General features: G+C 46.0%; 1 protein-coding gene and 1 long non-coding RNA gene across 2 annotated transcripts in view; one reads left to right on the forward strand and one right to left on the reverse strand.

The window, feature by feature from the left end:
* Positions 1-17,509, forward strand: part of DAP3 (death associated protein 3) — a 32,941-nt gene extending 15,432 nt beyond the window's left edge. The window contains exons 2-12 of the mRNA XM_041766927.1: positions 3,267-3,403; positions 6,378-6,488; positions 9,921-10,029; positions 10,157-10,249; positions 11,706-11,836; positions 12,492-12,572; positions 12,851-13,009; positions 13,552-13,611; positions 14,185-14,274; positions 16,488-16,605; positions 17,273-17,509. Of these exons, the coding sequence (XP_041622861.1) occupies positions 3,362-3,403; positions 6,378-6,488; positions 9,921-10,029; positions 10,157-10,249; positions 11,706-11,836; positions 12,492-12,572; positions 12,851-13,009; positions 13,552-13,611; positions 14,185-14,274; positions 16,488-16,605; positions 17,273-17,358 (1,080 nt within the window). The 5' untranslated portion in view covers positions 3,267-3,361 and the 3' untranslated portion in view covers positions 17,359-17,509. The remainder of the gene's footprint in view (positions 1-3,266; positions 3,404-6,377; positions 6,489-9,920; positions 10,030-10,156; positions 10,250-11,705; positions 11,837-12,491; positions 12,573-12,850; positions 13,010-13,551; positions 13,612-14,184; positions 14,275-16,487; positions 16,606-17,272) is intronic.
* Positions 3,819-7,435, reverse strand: LOC121497371. Its single transcript, XR_005989452.1, has 2 exons — positions 7,375-7,435; positions 3,819-4,724 (listed from the first exon to the last, which is right to left on the reverse strand). It is a non-coding gene; the product is annotated as an uncharacterized LOC121497371 (long non-coding RNA).
* Positions 17,510-21,763: the final 4,254 nt, after the last annotated feature.

The following is a 21,763-nucleotide window of genomic DNA, read 5'->3' on the forward strand; positions in this document are numbered from 1 at the left end:
GAAGGTTAGAGTTAGTGTGGCAGCTTACTGTCATGGATGGGGGAAGACAGTGCTGGAGGCAGGGAGCTGAGGTAGTTTAAGTAGGGGAGATTGAGAAGAGCTGAGGTAGGGATCCCTGGGTGGCGCAGCGGTTTGGCGCCTGCCTTTGGCCCAGGGCGCGATCCTGGAGACCCGGGATCGAATCCCACATCAGGCTCCCGGTGCATGGAGCCTGCTTCTCCCTCCGCCTGTGTCTCTGCCTCTCTCTCTCTCTGTTGGGCGATACTTGGTACCAGGTGGTGATGGATTCTGGGCGGCGGTGGTGGACACCAGGTGGTTGTGTCTTTAGTTGCCAAGAGCATTCCCAGCATCTGATTCCCTATGAGGACTTGGAAGTCAGCACATAGTCATACTTAAGACTGTGATTTATTATAGGGGAGGGTATGATGCCAAATCAGCAAAGGGAAAGACATGCCAGGCAAAGTGAAGGAAAGCAAGCACTAGCTTCCAAGAGTCTTTTCCCAGTAGAGTCACACAGGAAACATGACATCAGCAAGTTGTGACCACACACATGAAATGGTGTCAGCTGGGGAAACTCATCAGTGTCAGTGCCTTGGAGTTTTGGGCTGGTCATGTAGTCATTATTTGCCTAGAAATTCCAGACTCTCAGAAGGAAAGCGGGTACTCAACCTAAGCCATGCTGTTTGTATAGATAGTTTAGGCACAGAGACCCACTCTTACCTGTTGTAGGGTTTCCAGACAGCTGCCCAGAGGGCAGCTGCCTCCCTGCCTGCCCTTTAGCTCTTCCACCATTGCTGGCAGCCACCATTGCTGGCTGGCCGTGCATGGTGCTGGGCAAAAGGCTGTGTCAGACAGCAGTGGAGGGCAGAGGTAAGGATACCGAACAGAGTGCAGGGAACAGAGGGGACCCCTCCTCCCCCCCCCCCCCCCCCGTGGGGTAATAGAACTTCATCTTCAGGCCTGGGTACATACACACAGCCACCTCCTTCCTCCACTAGCATCCAGGAGAATGATATTAATAGTATTTTGCAACAGTGGTGTCCCAAGGGTTCAAAGACCTAGTGAATTTGGGTTAAAATGAAGTAACTACTTAGTCTCAAATCTCTTAGCCATAGAGCTGTGGTGCATTTGATGAATAGTTAGCATTCACCTAAACTCAGTTTGGGAACTGCTGCCAAGGACCTGTGGTTTTCAAACCCAGCAAAGGAGCCCTGGAATCCCATAGTTACAAGGGAGCCAGGGCAGCAGGGACCATGCCAGTCTGGTTGAGCACTGTATACTCCTTGGGGTGTGGGCATGTGAAAACATATGACTTGAATGACGGGATAAAGGTATGCATTGGCATCTTCATCAAAAAGTAGCTTTGGAAACTAAACAGATGGAATTCAAAAGACTTTGTGTCGTCTCTTGATTCCTGGTAAGCCCCAATGGATCAGGGACTGTAGAAGGTTTGTTCACTGGCTTATTCACAGGGCCTGACACAGCAGGTACTTGGTAACTATTGACTAAATGGTACACTGCTGCTGCTGCTGCTGCTGCTGCTGCATCAAAAATTTCAGGTGTAAGAGGGGTTAAAATGAATAATCAAAGTGACCTGGAGATTAGATTGAGGTATGTTATCACTACTGAATATTGAGAGTTGCGCTTAAGTATTTTAAACATCTTTAGCTCTCTGATTAGGGGTTTTTTAATGAACTATTTTTTTTAAGATTTTATGTATTCATGAGAGACAGAGAAAGAGGCAGAGACACAGGCAGGCGGAGAAGCAGGCTCCCCACAAGGAGATGGCGCAGGACCTGATCCCCGACCCAGGGATCACGCCCTGAGCCGAAGGCAGACACTCAACCACTGAGCCACCCAGGCATCCCTGAACTATTTTCAACATACAGATGGATACATATAACACACGTGATATAAAAACAGTAAAATAAAACTCCTGTACCCATGATACAGCATTAGAAATAGATCATCTCCAGTGTCGCTGTGCCCTGCCCAGCCTTCCCCTTTACCAACTCCCCTACAGGAAGCAGCATTCTGCATGGGCTTATTATCCTTCTGCTTCTCCTTCAGTTTGACTATGTATATGTATATCCCCCAGTGAGTGAATTAGGTTTCACATTTTTAAATTTTACATAAATTATATCATGCTGTATATAATAGTTCTCACACAGTATTAGTTTTCAAAATTCGTCAATGTCCTGCATATAACTGCAGTTGAGTCTTTTCTTGCTGTGCGGTGTTCTATTGTTTGACCATATTTCTGTTTATACACTCCTCTGTTAATGGGTATTTGAGCTTTTTACAGTTTTTGATTATTCATACTCTACAGTGAACAACTATACACATATAAGTATTTCTACAGTTATACATATTTCTCAGTGCACATGTATTTTTCTACCATAAATACCAAGGAATAGAGGGGTGCCTGGGTGGCTAAGTAGGTAAGCGTCTGCCTTTGGCTCAAGTCATCAACCTGGGGGTCCTGGGATCGAGTCCCACATTGGGCTCATGCTCTGCAGGGACCCTGAGATTTTATCCATTCATTCATGAGAGACAGAGAGATACGGAGACACAGGCAGAGGGAGAAGCAGGCTCCCCACAGGGAGCTCAATGCAGGACTGGATCACTGGACCCAAGATTACACCCTGAGCTGAAGGCAGATGCTTAACCGCTGAGCCACCTAGACATCCCTCTCTCTCTCTGTCTCTCTCTGTATCTCATGAATAAATCTTTAAAAAAAATACCAAGGAATAGAAATCATAGGTCAGAGACCTGTACATTTTCAACTTTATAGGATAATGCCAAATTCACCTTTTTTTTTTTTTTTTAAGATTTATTTATTTATTCATAGAGAGCGAGAGAGAGGCAGAGACACAGGCAGAGGGAGAAGCAGGCTCCATGCAGGAAGCCCGATGTGGGACTCGATCCCGGGTCTCCAGGATCACACCCTGGGCTGCAGGCGGCGCCAAACCACTGCGCCACCAGGGCTGCCCCGCCAAATTCACTTTTTCAGGATGATTATACTCCCACCCCCTCTGACAGTATCCCCCATGCTGCAAAGCCTCTGGCACATTTCCTTTTGTCTTTCTCATTTTTCCCAAAATGGTAGGTGAATGGTTTTCATCATGGTGGTTTTAATATATAGTTCCCTGACTTGTAGTGAGGATGAAAATCTTTTCATGGGTTTATTAGGTTTACTAGCCATTTCCTGTTCTATATCTTATTTGTATTTTCTGCCCCCCCCCCCTTTTTTGGTCAATGTGTAGGTGTTCTGTATGTACTCTAGATAGGCGTCCATCTGTGCTGGTAACATTGCCCAGTTGTGGCTTGCATCTTCACTTTGCTTAAGATTACAGCCACGATGCTGAGAAGGATGACAAGGCTTCTCTCTGGAGCCCGGCAGGTGAGTTCTAGCTGACCTAAAAGCTTTGTGCATATTGTCTTTAGGTGGAGTTTTTATTTCTAGATGGATTCACTGTATCCAGAATAACATGCTCTGGAAAACCTCTGTTGCCAAGTGCTGTAATTTACAAGTTTGCACTTTAGAAGACAGTCACAACTCCATTCCTCTACCCTAAAAATCTGACAGCCCTCAGCACAAAAGCTATGCTTGGAGATGTGCTAGAGAATTAACATTAAAAAAGAGACACATAAGCTTGATTGCAGTTATCTTTATTAACTTTTATTATATCTAATGAGACTCATGATTATCATCCCTTAGTGAAGTATTTAAAAGAAAAATAAGTTGCTTCTTTAGACTTTTAGCATCTGATAGTTTTAACAAAATAATAAAATCATATATAAATACGACCATTGTGTTGCTTTACTACGTTTATTGAGCAGATATTTTCTCAGTACCTTCTACCAGGCAGGTGCTCAGGATTCTACAGTGACTCATTTCACCATTAGTAATTATGATTTGTTGGGCATTTGTTATGTGCCAGGCACGATGACCAGCCCAGGAAATAAGTATCTCTGTTTCACAAAGAAAGTGATGATTAACAAGGCTAAGTAAAGTGCCTGAGGTAACATTCTGTGAAGTTGTAGAGTCCAGGCTGTCTGACTGCAAAGCCTGTGGCCTTGAGCGCTGTGCTATGTGGCATTTTTTGGTCCCTGTTGTCCAGGACCTCACATTCCAGTAGCGGAGTCACAAACGAATGGCACCTGTAGCCCAGTGCTGTCACAGCACCCAGAGGAGCATCTGCTGTGGGTTAGCAGGGCCCAGAGGGCACCCTCAGACTCCAGATTCATCCAAGTCCCAAAGGGTGAGAGCCAGACCAGCAGGGCTCTGGCACTTCCATCTGATCATTTCATTACAGATTAGATCTCCTAGAGGAGGAGCCCTTCCTTCCATAGGGCTCCTCTTTTTTCCCAGTGGTTCATGATAAAACTCGTAAAAGCAAAATAACCCATTCTTAGGAAATAAAATGAAAAAAAGACCAAGGAGCAACAGAGGGATGGATTCAGGCCTCAACTATTTGCATTAAAAGGCTAGAATATGTTATTCCTTGATAGCAGACAAGAAATACCTGAGTCCAAACTGCAGCGAGGGGTCAGAAGAATTTTATGCTTTCTGTAGATTGATTTAGTAACCTTGATGGGATCACAAATGCTGTTCTTTCGGGAACTGCCTGGTTTTCCTTCCAGAGCTGTGCAGAGGCAAGTGTACACATGGTTGCCTTCCCCGGAAACACAAGACTGTCAGGGTGAGGCCGTATATAACACTGTAAGAAGTAAGGAATCCATTTTACTAGGTCTTAATTTGCTGCAAAAAGCATTTAACTAAAAAAAAAAAAAAAAAAAAAAAGTTTAGTGTAGAAATACCACCACCTTGTGGTCCTTGAATATATTTGGTTTTTTTATTTACTACTTTTTTTATGAAGAACTGGTGCTTTGTCTCCGGTAGAATGGAGAAAATTGAGTAGCACCAGCACTGGGGCATTCCGTTCAGACTTCTGAGCTGACAAACCATACCCTCGGTTTTCATCAGCCCAGCGCAACAAGTGCTGCTGTTTGTATCGTAGATGTTCTGTTTCACTCTTGCTATCACCACATTTCCAAGATGGTTTGCAGTCCATCATGTTGGGGTGCCATCTCAGCATGTTGATTTTAATGTTTAAACAATTATTATTTTGCTCATAAAAATTATACCCATTTAAGTTCTACAATAACTTTCTAACTGGTATTTTCACCTCTAAATCTTGACTCTTAGTCTTTCATAGTCCAAAAGATTTATCTCCCCTCAAAATGCTTAACCTCCAGCTAATCAGAAAGAGTGGCCGAGGGACCCCTGGCTGGCTCAGTTGGGAGAGTGTATGACTCTTGGTCTTGGGGTTGTGAGTTTGAGCTCCATGTTGGGTTGTAGAGATTACTTAAAATAAATAAATCTTTAAAGATTTTATTTATTTATTCATGAGAGGCTGAGACACAGGCAGAGGGAGAAGCAGCCTCCAGGCAGGGAACCTGATGCAGGACTCAATCCCAGGACCCCAGGATCATGACCTGAGCCAAGGCAGACGCTCAGCCACTGAGCCATCCAGGCACCCCATAAATTTAAAAATTTTTAAAGAAAAAGAAAGCATGGCTGATTCCCTGCCACTGTCAAGGTAAGTCCCAGAGACTCCGCACGATAACCGATAACCAGGCCAGTGTGCTAACTTCACCTGCTTTCCTATTTTTATTATGTAAATTCTTGTTCCCCAGCTGTATTATGCTGGCATCTTTTCATTTCTATGTAAGGCCTTTCATCCCTCAGCTCAGTTTTACAAGGTTCTCCGGGTAGTATTTTCTCAGCTTTGTCTCCTGAAATCCCATACCCAGCACAGGGGTCCCCTGTGCAGTTTACTGAGCTGCCCATCCAACACTATATCTCACTTAGCTGGAGGTTTTCTGCACTCCCTCATCACACGTCCTTAATCAGAGAGTCTTTATTCCAGGACACAGCTAGCAAGAAAATTATTGTGGGGAGTGTCATGATAGCTATCAAATGGGAGCACCGCACCAGTCCCCTAATAGAAGTGGCTGTGATTGCCACGGTGGGGGGCGGGGGGGCGGCACGCTGGCCTAGTGGCCATCTACCACGGGGGGCAAGAGCATAGGAGGATGTGCCCTGCTTCGGGACCATCTCCAGCAGATGCATTTGCTTCTATGTGGGACAGAGCCCTGCCAGAGCAACACAAGCTGCAGCAGATTCAGAGTCTGGATAACATGATTGGATGTAGAGAATTGTAAAAATAAGGATTACTTTTACATAAAACTAAAATGTGTATTAGTGACAGTTTCCCTGTTGTAGAGGGGCTTTAAAACCTCAGTTTTGTAGTGATCCTAATACTAAAAAGCCTGCTGATTCCAAAACATGAAAATGGTTTCTTTTATAGTTGGACCCTGGACGTTTTTTGCACAGGGGGTCCCCCGCCCCTCAGAGCCTTGATGCTCACCTGGATGACCAGAGACCCAGAGCCGTATCCTGTACTAGTGAGGATGACCCGGTGAGTTGCTAGCATGTGTATGGATTCCTTTCAGTTCTTATACTTTATGGTGCTATCATTTTACATATTGGGACAATTGAAACCCAGAAAAGTGAAGATCTGCCTGTGGTCAGACAGTGCACCCAAGACAACACTCCGGAGCCCAGATCAGCCTCTTCCCTGAGGCCGTATTCACATAAACCTCAGGCAGGCCAGTCCACACCGGATTTAACTCCTGCCACTGAAGGCCACTCATGCCCTGGATTTTGTCCGGCATGAAACAGTTGCATAGTAAATACTTAAGTCAGTTCCTGAGAAGTTCCATTTAGTAGTTACTGATCTTACTGGGTCAGCAGACTTTTCTCCTTAGAGGCCAGACAGTAAATATTTCAGGCTTACAAACTGAAGTGGTCTCTGTCCCAACTACTTAGCTCTGCCTTATGTAAACAAGTAGATGTGGCTTTAAAAAAAATAATAGTAGAGAGAGAAAGAAAGAAATAAAAAAATAAATAGGGAGCAGCCCAGGTGGCTCAGCGGTTTAGCACCACCTTGAGCCCAGGGTGTGATCCTGGAGACCTGGGATCGAGTCCCATGTCAGGCTCCCTGCATGGATCCTGCTTCTCCCTCTGCCTGTGCCTCTGCCTCTCTCTCTCTGTGTGTGTCTCTCATAAATAAATAAATAAAATCTTTAAAAAAAAAAAAGAATAAATAAATAGATAAAAGCTTATTTACAAGAATGGGTAGCCAGCCATAGTCAACCAGCCCTGGTATGGAGAATCCTAAAGACATTGACTTACCCAGGATCACATGGCAGGGCAGCTAAAGAACCCAGTTTTTCTGTTTGCCAGTCTGGTGCTACATTCCACCTTTCTAAGTGGACTTCCTAGTGTCTGGAGGGGGAACTAACCTGATTCATTGAGAACAGCATTGAAAGTGAAGTCTGGGGCAGCCCCGGTGGCGCAGCGGTTTAGCGCCGCCTGCAGCCCGGGGTGTGATCCTGGAGACCCCGGGATCGAGTCCCACGTCGGGCTTCCTGCATGGAGCCTGCTTCTCCCTCTGCCTGTGTCTCTGCCTCTCTCTCGCTCTCTCTGAATGAATAAATAAATAAATCTTAAAAAAAAAAAAAAGTGAAGTCTGTCGGCAGAAGCCAGCATTCCAGCAGTTTCCAGTGTTTCATTTTGTGCTTCTTGTCCTTTGAGGCCAGATGATTTCTTTTCTCCTACCCCAGCACGAAAGTGGCCCCTCCTAAATGGCATTCGTCATGTGATCTGTGCGTAAATGTGGAGGGAGCCAATAGCTTTTTCTACTTTCTTGCACCTTCCCCGCCCGCAGGCCTCCCCACCTTAACCTATGCTGTGCATGTGGAAAGGGATCAATAACTCATCACCCAGGCTGCCAGCTCAGGAGGGTGTTTTCTTTATGTCTCTGGCGCTCATCTGCTTTCAAAAACACAAAGTAAACCAAATGAGTGAAGTCACTGCGGTGTCTTTCAGCTTTGCTTGGAATTGTAGTCCCTTTATCACCAGCTCCTCTGGGGTTTCTATGGAAACAGTGGTGTGCAGTCACTCTTGTCACATGACTGGAGCATCTCCATGCACAGCACAGAATCCAGATGGCAAGGATTGTCTCTGTCACCTCCACAGGCAGGGTTTATGTTGCTGAGCAACTGGCTTCATCACTGAGCCAACAGGCGCTTTATATACACACCATGGATTCGAGGACATCCAGCATCTTTTGTCTAAGATAAGAAATGAAAGACCTCTTCTCCAGCCCTGAGAGATGACCTTTCCTTAACATGGTGTAGCAGGCCGTTTCCACTTTGTCTGTGGCCCTGTTACAGTTGTTTGCATTTTCGTTTCACAGGCCAGGCATGGCGAGAGACAGTCCCTTCTTACTGAAATAGCAGACTTGACCACGCAGGTGATTTTCAGCCTCGGAGCCAGAGGGTAGCATTCCTTGAGTGTGCTCTATTTCAGAAGATCAGATGAAACCCCAGTGAAGGAGTTAATTCTAGCCCATGAATAGCCTTGTCATCGAAACTGTTAAATTTGGGACTGGGGGGGGGGGGGGACTTATATTTGGAAATAGGACACAACCAGAAGGAGTCATCTGTGATGGCACTTAAACTGTCCAAAGACATTTGTAGTACAGCCTCTAGCTTTAGTGTTGTAACTGGCTCCAGTTGCTTTCAGACTGGCCTGACCCCCAGGGCTTTGGAGGTTATTACTCATACATTCTTTCCATAATTTCCATTTATGTGAAGGCCAGCTCCCCATTGTTTGTGTGTTTTAGCACGGTCATATTTCCTAATACGGCATTTCTGTTTTAATTTCTGTATCAGGTTTTTGAAGGTTTCACTTTTCATTAAATTTGAACTTGCCTGTCAAGTCCTTCCCTAATCGAGTTGCACAGATAGGATTTATTTAAAAAATACCAACACTGGGGATCCCTGGATGGCTCAGCGGTTTAATGCCTGCCTTTGGCCCAGGGCATGATCCTGGAGTCCCAGGATTGAGTCCCACATCGGGCTCCCTGCATGGAGCCTGCTTCTCCCTCTGCCTGTGTCTCTGCCTCTCTCTGTCTCTCTCTCTCATGAATAAATAAATAAAATCTTTAAAAAAAAAAAAAAAAAAAACAGGGCACCCGGGTGGCTCAGTGGCTGAGCCTCCACCTCAGTTTCGGCTAAGGTCATGATCTCAGGGTCATGGGATCGGGCCCTAGTTTGGGTTCTATGCTCAGTGGGGTGTCTGCTGGGTCTCCCTTGCTCTGCCCCTCTCCCTGCTCATGCTTGCACATAGTGTCAAGTAAATAAATCTTTAAAAAGGAAAATGCCAAAACTATTTTAATCCTCATGTCACACGTATCAGTGATTTACAGATTTTTCCACCAGACTATTCCTGGTGACAAAAAAGGATTGAACTTTGTGTGTCAGTGCTCTGGCATCTGCATGTTGCTGGTGTCCAGAGTGGCCCATGGGCTTTGGGGCACCTGGTCACACCTGCTCTGAGCTGTCATATATGTATTTGTAGAGAAAAGTCCACATACTTACAAGAATTAGCTAAAAATAAACTTAAAAGAATTAACATTTATTCAGGACTTACCATGTATCAGATACTTTGTTAAACGTTTTACATTCTTTCAATATTTATGTTAATCCTAAGTGGTATACATAACTATGTTACAAGATGGCTATAGATCATATGTAGATTTCAGCTTATGGACTATATGACTGACATAATATCACTGCTTCTTTAAGAGAAATAATCAGAAGGTGACTATTGTGTTACTTGCTGTGGGTAACGTGTTTCAAATTTTAGCTGAATTATGTGGATACCAGCTGCCAGCCCAGCCTCTCCTGAGTGAACAGGTGAAGAGTGCACTTGGCTGCTCTGGTTATGGTATTAGGCTCAGTGTGCTGCACGCACCACCTTGCCCTCCTTCTTGTTTTGTCAGGTGAAGACATTCAATGAAGCTTGTCTGATGGTGAGGAAACCAGCCCTCGAGCTTCTACATTACCTGAAAAACACCAATTTTGCTCACCCAGCTGTGCGGTATGTTCTCTGTATCCTTTCCTGCCTCCGGAGTCGTCTGGAGCCAATGAGGGTTAAGAGGAAGTGGAAAGGGGGGCCATTTGTTGACAGTGTAGGTGTCCCTTCTGGTGATGTTTTCTTTAACAATGGGTGCTCTAGATGGGGAGAAGGGGACAGGAAAAACCCTCAGTCTTTGCCACGTTGTTCATTTCTGTGCAAAACAGGACTGGCTAATACTGCACATTCCAGATGGTAAGAACACCCTCCCCTCACTGGGTCGGGTCAGGTCCCTGATACAATGCTGGCATCCAGGCTGTGACAGCATCTAGGTTGCAACGGTTTTTCAGAAGCCTTCTGTTCCAGGTGCAGGCCAATCTAAGCTGGCTCATCATGATGTTACAGTAATCACAGGCAGGTGTATGTGCAACAAGAGGAAGTGCAGCAAAAACCTTACTAGAGCCTTTTGGTAATAAGAATGAAGTATTTTGGGGGTGCCTGGGTGTCTCAGTCAGCTGAGCGTCCTACTCTTGATTTCAGCTCAGGTCATGATCTCAGGGTTGTGGGATTGAGCCCTAAGTCAGGCTCCACACTCAGTAGGGCATCTGTGTGAGATTCTCCCTCCCTCTCCCCCTGCCCCACCCCTCCCACATGAACATGCTTGCTCTCTTGCTCTCGCTCTCTCTCAAATAAATAAATCTTTAACAAAAAAAGAAAAAATATTTTGGCCTAGTAGTCCTCACTTGGATGTGACACCCAAGAGCATGAACTTCTGCCTTAGAGGTCACCACAGGCTTTCCTGCCAACGGTCAGCAGTTTTGAGTCCCTGGGATTCGGGGGGGTACGTGGGGCTATTTGTTAGCATCCTAGAGCCATCAGCATAGATCTTGAAAACTTAAACTCTCATACTTCACGTGCAGCCCTCTCCGTTGTGTTGGGCATTGCGCACATCCGGTGAGGGTTTTCTCTCTTTAAAAACTGCCAGGAAAAAAACAACTGCCAGGAAGCTAAAGTGACCTTTAACCCACTTGAGTAGTGATTGCAATCGTGTAATCTCAGATGGACCAGACAGAAACGTAAACCTCCGAAGTTAAGAGGTCTTTAAGAAATAACATAGTTGGCTCTTGAACAGCATGATTTCCAACTTGCTGGTCCTCTTACACACAGAAGTCTTTCAATACATCATGGGCTGTAAATATATCTTCTCATCCTTAGGATCTTCTGAGTCACATTGTCTTTACACTAACTTGCTTGACTAAGAATACAGTGTATAAAATACGTACAGCATTCAAAATCTTTCTTCATCGACTCTGTTATCAGTAAGGCTTCTTCTGGTCAGTTATAGGCTAGTAGTAGTTCAGTTTTGGGGAGTCCGAAGTTAGATGCAATTTTTTTTTTTAAGATTTTATTTATTCGTGATAGAGACAGAGAGAGGGGCAGAGACACAGGCAAAGAGAGAAGCAAGCTCCCCAGGGGGACCCTGATGTGGGACTCAATCCCAGGACCCCAGGATCATGACCTGAGCCGAAGGCAGATGCTCAACTGCTCAGCCACCCAGGCACCCGATGCAGATTTTCAAGTGCATGGCAGGGGGGCCAGTGTCCCTCGCACCTTGTTGTTCAAGAGTCATCTCATGTAACGTAAAGAAGCAGAGAGTATTTTGAGTTGAATACAGTCAGTTCCTGCCTGGTTTGTATCTTTGTTTTTTTAGCTCATCTTTGGGTGAAAAATTGTCGGGGTCTCCTGCAGTCTTCCTACAACAAGCAGCGCTTTGATCAACCTGTAGAGGCTTCGATGTGGCTGAAGAATTTCAAAACTGCAAATGAGCGTTTCTTGAGTCAGGTGACTAGACTCCCAGAAGTTCGATGCTGGACAGTCTCTGAAATAGACTTTATCTTTGTTGTGTCTTGAGCACAGTTGACTGTAGAGAACTAATATCATAGTTGGGGTCACTGTGCCATGTTCCTCTCGTATATTTTATGCTCATCTGTGTAAAATACAGCAGTGGTATAAGCCATCCCTGGGAATTTTCTGAGGAGCAAAGTGCAGTGCAGATGGATTCACTGACTTTTCCGCAGCAACAGTCTCACATCCTCTGAGGCATATTTTCAGCTGTGTAATCTTCGCCAGATAAGGTCTTCCATGGAACTAGACATGTATTGGCAGAATTATTCTTTGCTCTGGTGATTCTTGGATACAATCTCTAGGCCAGAAGTTTTCAACTCTGGATATAAATCCAAGTCATCTCGGAGAGCTGGTTATGAATGTGGTTGCCACAGCCTCATCCCAGACCTTTGTTATCAGAAAGCCTCACCGGCTTTGTTCTTGAGCCCCAGGCAGAGAAAGGCTGGGAGGCATTCACTTTTATTCTGGAGGCTCTTACACAGCTGGAAAAATCAACTCAAACGGACTCCTAACAACCTTACCTTCCTACCTTCTTAGTTGGGATCATCTTTAGGCTAAATAGCTTTTTTTGTTGTTTTTATTTTGTATTTAGATAAAAGTTCAAGAGAAGTACATCTGGAATAAGCGAGAAAGCACTGAGAAAGGCAGTCCTCTGGGAGCAGTGGTTGAACAGGTATAAAAAAAGTCCCTAGGGGATCCCTGGGTGGCTTAGCGGTTTAGCACCACCTTCAGCTCAAGGCGTGATCCTCGGGTCCCGGGATCGAGTCCCATGTCAGGCTCCCTGCATGGAGCCTGCTTCTCCCTCTGCCTGTGTCTCTGCCTCTCTTTCTCTCTCTCTTATAAATAAACAAACAAACAAACAAACAGTCTTTAAAAAAAAAGTCCCTGGATGTGGACCCTCATTCCAGAGGCCTCTTCTGGGCTGCAGGCCTCTGCCTCTCTTCCCTGCAGGGCCTGACGCGGGTGAGGAATGCCACAGATGCAGTTGGGATTGTCCTCAAGGAGCTCAAGAATCAGAGTTGTTTGGGTGCGTTCCGTCTGTTGGTGGCGGTGGACGGAGTCAATGCTCTCTGGGGAAGGACCTCGCTGAAGAGGGAAGATAAGAGCCTGGTAGGAAAACCCAGTCTGTCACTCTGACCTCTGGCGCCGGCGTGTGTGGCGGCTGGACATAGCCTTATAGACCATGCGCTAGATTTTCTTGCCTTGAGAGTATGTGGATTGAGATGGAGGGCGAAGATGGCACCCGGGGCCGAGGGGGCTGCGGAAGCCCGCCCCCCCCCCCCCGAATACCATGAAAACCAAGGCAGGGATTTGGAAACCAACCCCCACAGAGAAACCTGTGTTTGTCCATTTCTCTTGCCCCTCTATTTTCAGAACGGGGCTAGGTGACTGTTTTCTGTATTGTGGCACCCAAGCCACCTACCTCTGAGCAGAAGACAGCAGCTTCGGGTTGGGGGTGTTCTCCCTCGGTGACTGGTTTTCATCAGAAACTGGGCGGAGGGCAGAAGGGTCCAGGGCTGGCAGCCCCTTCCTCTCAGAGGCTATGCCATCGGTTGCTGGGTTTATGAGAACGTTCTAGTTGGTGCCAGGAGAGCGTCCAGGGGGAGCTCGTCCTGACATCTATCCCCTGTCCTCACACTGGCGGCGTGCAGATAGCCCCCGAGGAGCTGGCGCTCGTGTGCAGCCTGAGGAAGATGGTGAGAAACGACTGGGTGAGTACACAGGATGCTCACTACTCGTCAGTCTCTGAGTTTAGGGAAGAAAGCTCTTCTGTCTCTTCTAATTCCCATAACTGCTAGGAGTTAAAGTCTATGTATTTAGGGGTGCCTGGGGGGACTCAGTTGGTGAAGCGTCTGCCTTCAGCTCAGGTCATGATCTCAGGGTCCTGGGATCGAGCCCCACATTGGGCTCCCTGCTCAGCGAGGAGTCTGCTTCTCTTTCCCTCTGCCCCTCCCCCTGCTTTCACTCCCCCTGCCAATAAATAAATAAAATCTTTAAAGTCTATGCATTTGGTCTCTAATCTTTCCACCTGTTGGGAAAAAACTCATTGTATTTAAATATTGGCACAATTTTACTTGGCAGTTGTTCAGGGTGTTTTTATGTCTTAACTTTGGAAAAGATTTTGATAAACGTGAGATCATGTAGCAGTTTGTGGTCCAGAGCCAAATGCAGAACTAAGAACCTGTTCAGTTGCCATTTACCTGTACTAAAAATCTACAGATGATTAAAAGCATTTTTTTATCTTCTCCACTCTTTCCTCATTTGGCCTGTGTCCTCTCTTTCAGCACGGAGGCGCCATTGTGTTGACACTGAGCCAGACTGGGTCTCTCTTTAAGCCAAGGAGGGCCTATCTGCCCCAGGAGCTGCTGGGAAAGGTACGATCATCAGAAAATCTGGTTCCCCTTAGTCACTCTGTCTGAAGAGGGTTTTGTTTTGTTTTGTTTTGTTTTTAACAAAATTACAGGCTTGAAGAAAAATCGTATTCCTGTATGACTTCACCCAGATTCCTAAAGTGTTAACACTTTTCCATATTGGCTTTATTCTTCTGCATCTACTTTTTCCCCTGAATTATGTAACAGTAATCGGAGACATGATGCCTATTTCTAAATAACGTGTATTTCCTTAATCAGAGATGTCCTAAATATACAACCGCAGCATAATTATCAGGAAACTATCATTGGTATAATTCTGTTAGCAGCTCATCTTTAGGACTTACTGCGATCTTGCCAGCTGTCCCAATACCCTTCCCAAAGACAGAAAGTCCCGGATTGATTGTCACAGTCGACTGTCCTGATTCTTCAGTCTCCTTCAGTCTGGGACAGCACCTCAGTCTTTGTCTTTACAACCTTAATATTTCTGTATTGGAAGAGTACGTGCCAGTCATGGGTGGCTTTGTGAGTGTTTTCTCCTGAGCACGTGATGTTAGATGTGATGCCGTGTGTCCTTGAGGCACCTCTGAAACCCATCTCTCCTGGCAGCTGCTAGAATGAACTTCGGACACCTGGTCCAGGTGCCATCCATCTGGTTTCTCCTCAGGAGACTGACAGTCTGCCTTCTGTAATGAATAAGCTCCTCATGGAGATAGGCTTTGAGGTTGTGTCACTGTCCCATTACTCCTCACACTTTACCTTCTGGTTTGAGCATCCACTTGTGATTCTTCCCTAAACTCAGGTGTGATACTTGCAAAATGGTATCTTCTAGCTCCTTCATGTCTTCTACATGTGTCAGCTGGATTTCTGGCAAGAACTTATTTTCCCCTGACACATTTGTTTCAGTATGGACATGTAGACTCCTCTTTAATTAGTTCTAAACTTTTGCTATCATTATTTTGGTGCTTAAATTATCCCAGATTTGGCCAGCAGATGCCCCTTCAAACTGGCTTCTGTATCCTTCTCATATGCCCCCATCATTCTTGAGACCCTACTTTACTTTGGGGAAGGAATATATATGTTCCACACTCGTCTTATCCTTTCCATGTGCTGTCCTAGAATCAACCACTCCTCCAAGCAGCCCCAGTTCATTGTAGAGAAGAGTATTCAGATCCAAGGCCTGGGGAGTGCCTGGCCAGCTCAGTCAGTAGAGTGTGTGACTCTTGATCTCAGGGTCATGAGTTCAAGGTCCGCATTGGGTGTGGAGCCTACTAAAAAAAAAAAAAAAAAAAAAAGTTTAAAATATGCTCTTCAAGAGGTAGAACCAAATCCCCCAACTCTTAAGCATGGGCTGGCTTTTAGATCCCAAGACGTGAGTGTTCAGTATATTTATGCTGCTGGAGTATCGCTTCTAGGCCTTTGAGTCTGACAATAGGTACCCATCCTAGTCATGCTGCACACATACATGGGTATGTGCCATGTTCACACGTATGTGTCTCCATGTACATACCCACACACCTCTGTCCGTTTCTCTGTCTTTGTGGAAAACCGGTGAGCTCACATCGATACCAGCCAGTGTCGCAGACTCACCTTCCGCCCCCTCCTGGGTCTCCACCAGTCACCACCTGCGTGGTGTCTCCCTGCTGGCGCGGCCCAAGCTCACAATGACAGCACTTCCATGGCCGCCAACACTTTACTCTGTGAATAGGACACTGCAGACTGGGGCTCAGTATTTGCTTGGTGTGCTTTTTGTCCTCCTGGACAGGGTTGTTCTTTGTCCAGGGGCCCTGTTCAGAAGTGAACTCAGGCTGGCTTCCCTCCTTAGGTGTTATTTGAAATTTGAAATACACTTTGATTCATTTGTTTCAGTTTTCATTCCATTTAGTGGATCTTTATCCCCACCCTTGTTAATTTTCTAGTTTTTGAGTTTATCAAAGTATCTTAAGTGGTTGTTGGCTACTAAAGTCAGACCTGTAAAAAAAATTTTTTTTAAATAAAATAAATTATATATGTAGAGACACACTCAGACAGGTGTGGCCCCCAGCAGGATGGTGTCTTTTACAAATGCAGGTGCATGGCCATGAACGACAGCAGCCAGCTGCCCTATGCAGAGCCTCAGTGAGAAGCAGAGAAGGAAAGCAGGACCTTCCCTGCAAGCATTTATGTCCAGTCTCTCTCTCTGCTGACTCCGTACTAAGTGGCTACTCTTCCTTCTCCAGGAAGGATTTGATGCCCTGGATCCCTTTATTCCCATCCTGGTCTCCAACTATAACCCAAAGGAGTTTGAAAGTTGTATCCAGTATTATTTGGAGAACAAGTGGCTTCAACATGAGAAAGGTGGGTTATAAAATTTTTCCCTGTCGGGGCTTTGTGCTCTCCTTCCCACAGCAACAGCCTACAATTCTTGTTTGTCTTCTCCCTTTATCTGGCCGCCTCTCTGGCCAATTAGACAGTAGGAAAGGCAGGGAATGGGGTGGTTAAGGTTTAATTTACACAACAGCACATACTTCTCTTCCCAAGATCTCACTAGTTGGTCTAGAGTAAGATGCTCGTGCTACTACCCAGCTGTGTGTGGGCAGCTTGCCAGCAGCAGAGCAGCCTCAGCTCTGGGTGTGTGGAGGAGGCAAGAAGGTGGTTCTGTTGCAGGGTAAGAGAGGACTGGCTGCCAACGAGGAGGTTATTCCAAGAATAGAGGGGAGAGTATAAAGCAGCTGTAGCATTTGGAGGTTTGGGAGGCACAATGCAGAGAGTTGGCATTTGACAAAGTCCAAAAGTCCAGAAGATGTTCTTGGAACAGTGGGAGACAGAGAGGCCAGACTAGAGGAATAAAGACAGGAAAAATAATAGTTTTCGGAGACAACTAGAAGTGAGGTCTCTTAGGAGTGGTCATTGCATTCCAACATGATCTGGATCACGGAGCCTCCACACAGATGTTTCTGGGTGACACCATGCTGCAGAGAGCACTGCCAGCTGTCCTTCCCCCCTCCTCCCCCCTGCCCACCAGCTCATACGGAGGAAGGGAAGAAAGAGCTGCTGTTCCTGAGTGACGCCAACCCTGGGCAGCTGGAGCGGCTCTGCGCCTACCTTTAGGTCGCTGCGTACATCTGCTCCCAGCCTTCACTGAAGAGTGACCAGAGCAGCCAGGAGATGCCCTCCTGTTCCTAAAACTAGTTCATTAGCTGGGGTTTTTCATGTTAGGTAATTATGGATTTTTCCCTAAAATAAATTATCTTTCTTAAAAGTGTTGTATCAGGCTTATAAAATGGAAAGAGGCTTCAGTTGACCAAATTGAATTTCTCTGACGTTCTGTGTGTAAGGGGTGTGAAGAGACCAGATTCTGCAGAAACTTCCACTAGTTCTAGACTTTATTCAGGTGAGGAGACTGACATTCACCCCTTCAGTTCCCCCTCTGGCACCCGGACACACCCGCCGATGGCTTCTCCATGCTGCCTAGGTCTGTGTCCCTTCCCGCCAGGCCCAGGGACTTGGCCCCACACGCCTGCTACACACCCACAGGAGGCAGGAGCCTCTCCCTCACACAGATATGTGTGCCAGCTTTGGGAGATTTGGGAAAATAATGACTCCCAGCAGTTTCAGGGAGTTGAATCCTCTGCCCCACCCACGTCATAGGACAGCCAAGTTCAAGCCCTGCTGCCTCATCCAAACCGTCGCAGGGCCCGTGTCCTGCTGGTTCCACCTGTCCTAACAGGCATCAGTAATGATGCCAAACTTCAGGGGCATATCGTGAGCACTGAATCACCGTGTGGAAAGTGCCTCACACATGGGCGGTACTAAGTAGTCATGACCATTAGGACTTGACTTTCTCTGAACACTGGCCAGAAGGGAGACCATCTGGATGGGGTCAGAATTTTGACCAGAGAGCTAGCTTCCCCCACACCTCACCATCCTTGAGGGCTCCATCTCTGAACCCGACCCTCTCCCAGACCCAGTCCTTTGTCAGGTCTACTGGCCTGGGTCCTGAACCCTGCTCTACAAAGCCTGTTCCCCCAGCCCTGGGAGGCCTGATGCCCTTACCCCATCCCGTGCCACCTGCCACCCGACTCACATGCCTCCCTCAGTGGATGGCCAGGGCCTCAGGTTCATCTCTGTGGGAGTCAAAGCCCCTCGTCCTCTCCATCCTCACTGCTCTCTACCCACATCCCTCCTGCCCCCTTGTCTTCTTTCACAGGACCACCCACTTGAGTTGACCTCCAGCCCAAGTCATTCAGTGGATTCCATTTGCCTTTATTCCTGTTTCTGCTGCATCCAAACCACAGAAAAACATGTCATGGAAACCATCCTCCTTTCTTTTCCTCCTCTCCTAGAAGCAACTTCTGTTACTAGTTCTAGGGATAACAGTCCACATAAAAAAAATAGGCATTTTTAAATTTTTTTAAAAGCTTTTCTTCAAGAGAGAGAAAGAGCATGAGCAGGGGGAGGGGCTGAGGGAGAGGGAGAAGGAGACCCTCCTGAGCAGGGAGCCCAACTCGGGGTTCCCTCCTAGGACCCTGAGATTATGACCTGAACCAAAGGCAGACACTTCACCAACTGAGCCACCCAGGGGCCCCATGTCAGGCTCCTTGCTCAGCAGGGAGTCTGCTTCTCCCTTTGCCCTTCCCCCCTGCTTGTGCATACTCTTTCTCTCAAATAAATAAAATCTTTAAAAAAAAAAAAAGCTACAGGCTGGGGGAAAATATCTGCAAATTCATGTATATATCAGAATATATAAAGGACTATTACTCATTAATAAGAAAACACAGTTTAAAACTTGGTAAACAGGGATCCCTGGGTGGCGCATTGGTTTGGCGCCTGCCTTTGGCCCAGGGCGCGATCCGGGAGACCCTGGATCGAATCCCACGTCGGGCTCCCGGTGCATGGAGCCTGCTTCTTCCTCTGCCTGTGTCTCTGCCGCTCTCTCTCTCTGTGTGACTATCATAAAAAAAATAAATAAATAAAAATAAAAATAAAATAAAACTTGGTAAACAATTTGAACAGACATCCCGGACAAGCTTATGAGAAGTTGCTCTGCATCACTAGCAACAGGAAAATGCGAATCCAGATCATTGAGTGGCCAGGGTACACCCACCGAGACGGCTGAAATTACACAGGGAGCTCTGAGATACAGGAACCATCACACTTCGCCAGTATAAATATACAATGGAAATACAAATTTTCTAACACGTTTCCACTTTAGAAAACAATCTTGCAGTTCCTAAAAATGTTAAACATGGAGTTAGCACATAAGCAACTCAACCCCCAGGTGTTTACCCTGGAGAAATGAAAATGTGTCCATGCAAAGATGTGTGTTCAAGCAGCATGAGGCACAGCAACATGATTCATGACTGCTCAGTGGTGGGAATAACCCAAATACCCATTATTTGTAAGCAGGTAACCAGAACAGAGCACGTATTAGTAACTGCTACCACACGGGGAGCCTCTGACACGGAACTCAGAGACTCCCACACAAAAGACCACATGTGGGAGGATTATGTCCAGAAAGTGCAAATCCATACAGGAAGAAATGGTGAATGGCTGCCTGGTGCTGGGGGGAACGGGGTTCAGCTGTAATCATTGGAGGATTCTGGAGGATGATGAAAAAGTTTTCAGACTGAACTTTGGTAAATGAATGCACAACTCTATGTAAAACTGTGTCCGACTTGTTCCTTCCCTTCATTCGCAAGTCACACCCTCACTGGGCTCTCACAGCTCCCTAGGGCCCATTGGGCTCCTCTCCAGGTCCGTCACAGGCATTTATTTCCCTGATGAGGCACTTGCATGGGTGATGCCACTCTGGTGTTTGCTGCTGGTGTATGCAGTCTTCAAGACACAAATCCAAACTTGCAAGTAAAAAGTCAAAAAATATATACTATTCAAACACCAAAGGAAAGCTGGTTCATCTGTATTATTACCAAGAAAAGTAGACAATAAGATAAAACAGCATTTTGGGACACCTGGGTGGCTCAGCGGTTGAGCTTCTGCCTTTGGTGCAGGTCGTGATCCTGGGGTCCTGGGACTGAGTCCCAGGGGAGCCTGCTTCTCTGCCTCTCTCTCTCTCTCTCTCTCTCTCTCTCTCGCTCATGAATAAATAAAATCCTTTTTAAAAACCCAGCATTTTGGGATCCCTGGGTGGCGCAGCGGTTTAGCGCCTGCCTTTGGCCCAGGGCACGATCCTGGAGACCCGGGATCGAATCCCACGTCCGGCTCCCGGTGCATGGAGCCTGCTTCTCCCTCTGCCTGTGTCTCTGCCTCTCTCTCTCTGTGACTATCATAAATAAATAAAAATAAATCTTTAAAAAAAAAACCAGCATTTTTAGAGAGAAGAGGGATATTTTAAAATGATAGAAGGGTCATCAGAAAGATAAAACTATTACAAAGTAGTATGCCCTAATAACATAACCTAAGAAAATGAAAACTGACAAAATATAAGGAAAAATAAACCATGGTGGTAGGAATATACTTTAGTAACTCATAGATGACAGCCAATCAGAACAGATATTCTAGTAGCATAATTAACAAACTTGTCAGTGAAAGGATTTTTTTAAATTAAACCAAAACACTTCTGAATATACATTCTTTTAAAGCACACCTATCCCTCCCTGAATAGGTATTCAAAACTTGACTCTCACTGGGTGGGCCATGTCACCAAACTTCAAAGAGCTTAAATCATGAATGGTATTCTCTGACCCCACTGTAATTTAAGCCAAAACTCAATTCCAAATACATGCACAGAAAATCCCTTATGTTTGGATATCAAGAAATCCTCTTCTGAGAAGAAAATCAGAATGGAAATGAGAAAGTAATTCAAACTAAATGATTATGAAAATACTAAACTCAAAACCTAAAAATTTGGTTCTCTAAAAATACTATTAAAATTGGGGGTAGGAAAAAAAAAAAAAAAGAAAAAAAATTGGGGGTAGGGGCACCTGGGTGGCTCAGTGGTTGAATGTCTGCCTTTGCCCAGGGTGTGATCCTAGGGTACTGGATCCAGTCCCACATTGGGCTCCCTGTGGGGAGCTTGCTTTCTCCCTCTGCCTGTGTCTTTGCCTCTCTCTGTGTGTCTCTCATGAATAAATAAAAGCTTTTTTTTTTTAAATAAAATTGGGGGTACCTGAGTGGCCCCATTGGTGAAGCATCTGCCTTCAGCTCAGGTCATGATCCTGGGGTCCTGGGACCAAGTCCTGCATCGGGCTCCTCAGCAGGGAATCTGCTTCTCCCTCTGCCTTCTTACCACTCATGCTCTCTACCTCAAATAAATATATTTAAAAATATTATTAGGGATCCCTGGGTGGCGCAGCGGTTTGGCGCCTGCCTTTGGCCCAGGGCGCGATCCTGGAGACCCGGGATCGAATCCCACATCAGGCTCCCGGTGCATGGAGCCTGCTTCTCCCTCCGCCTGTGTCTCTGCCTCTCTCTCTCTCTCTCTGTGACTATCATAAATAAAATTAAAAAAAAATATATTATTAAAGTTGATTTTTAAAAAACTCTGGTGAGAATA

The sequence above is a fragment of the Vulpes lagopus genome, chromosome 1, assembly GCF_018345385.1.
Source record: "Vulpes lagopus strain Blue_001 chromosome 1, ASM1834538v1, whole genome shotgun sequence".
Taxonomy (NCBI): Eukaryota; Metazoa; Chordata; class Mammalia; order Carnivora; family Canidae; genus Vulpes; species Vulpes lagopus.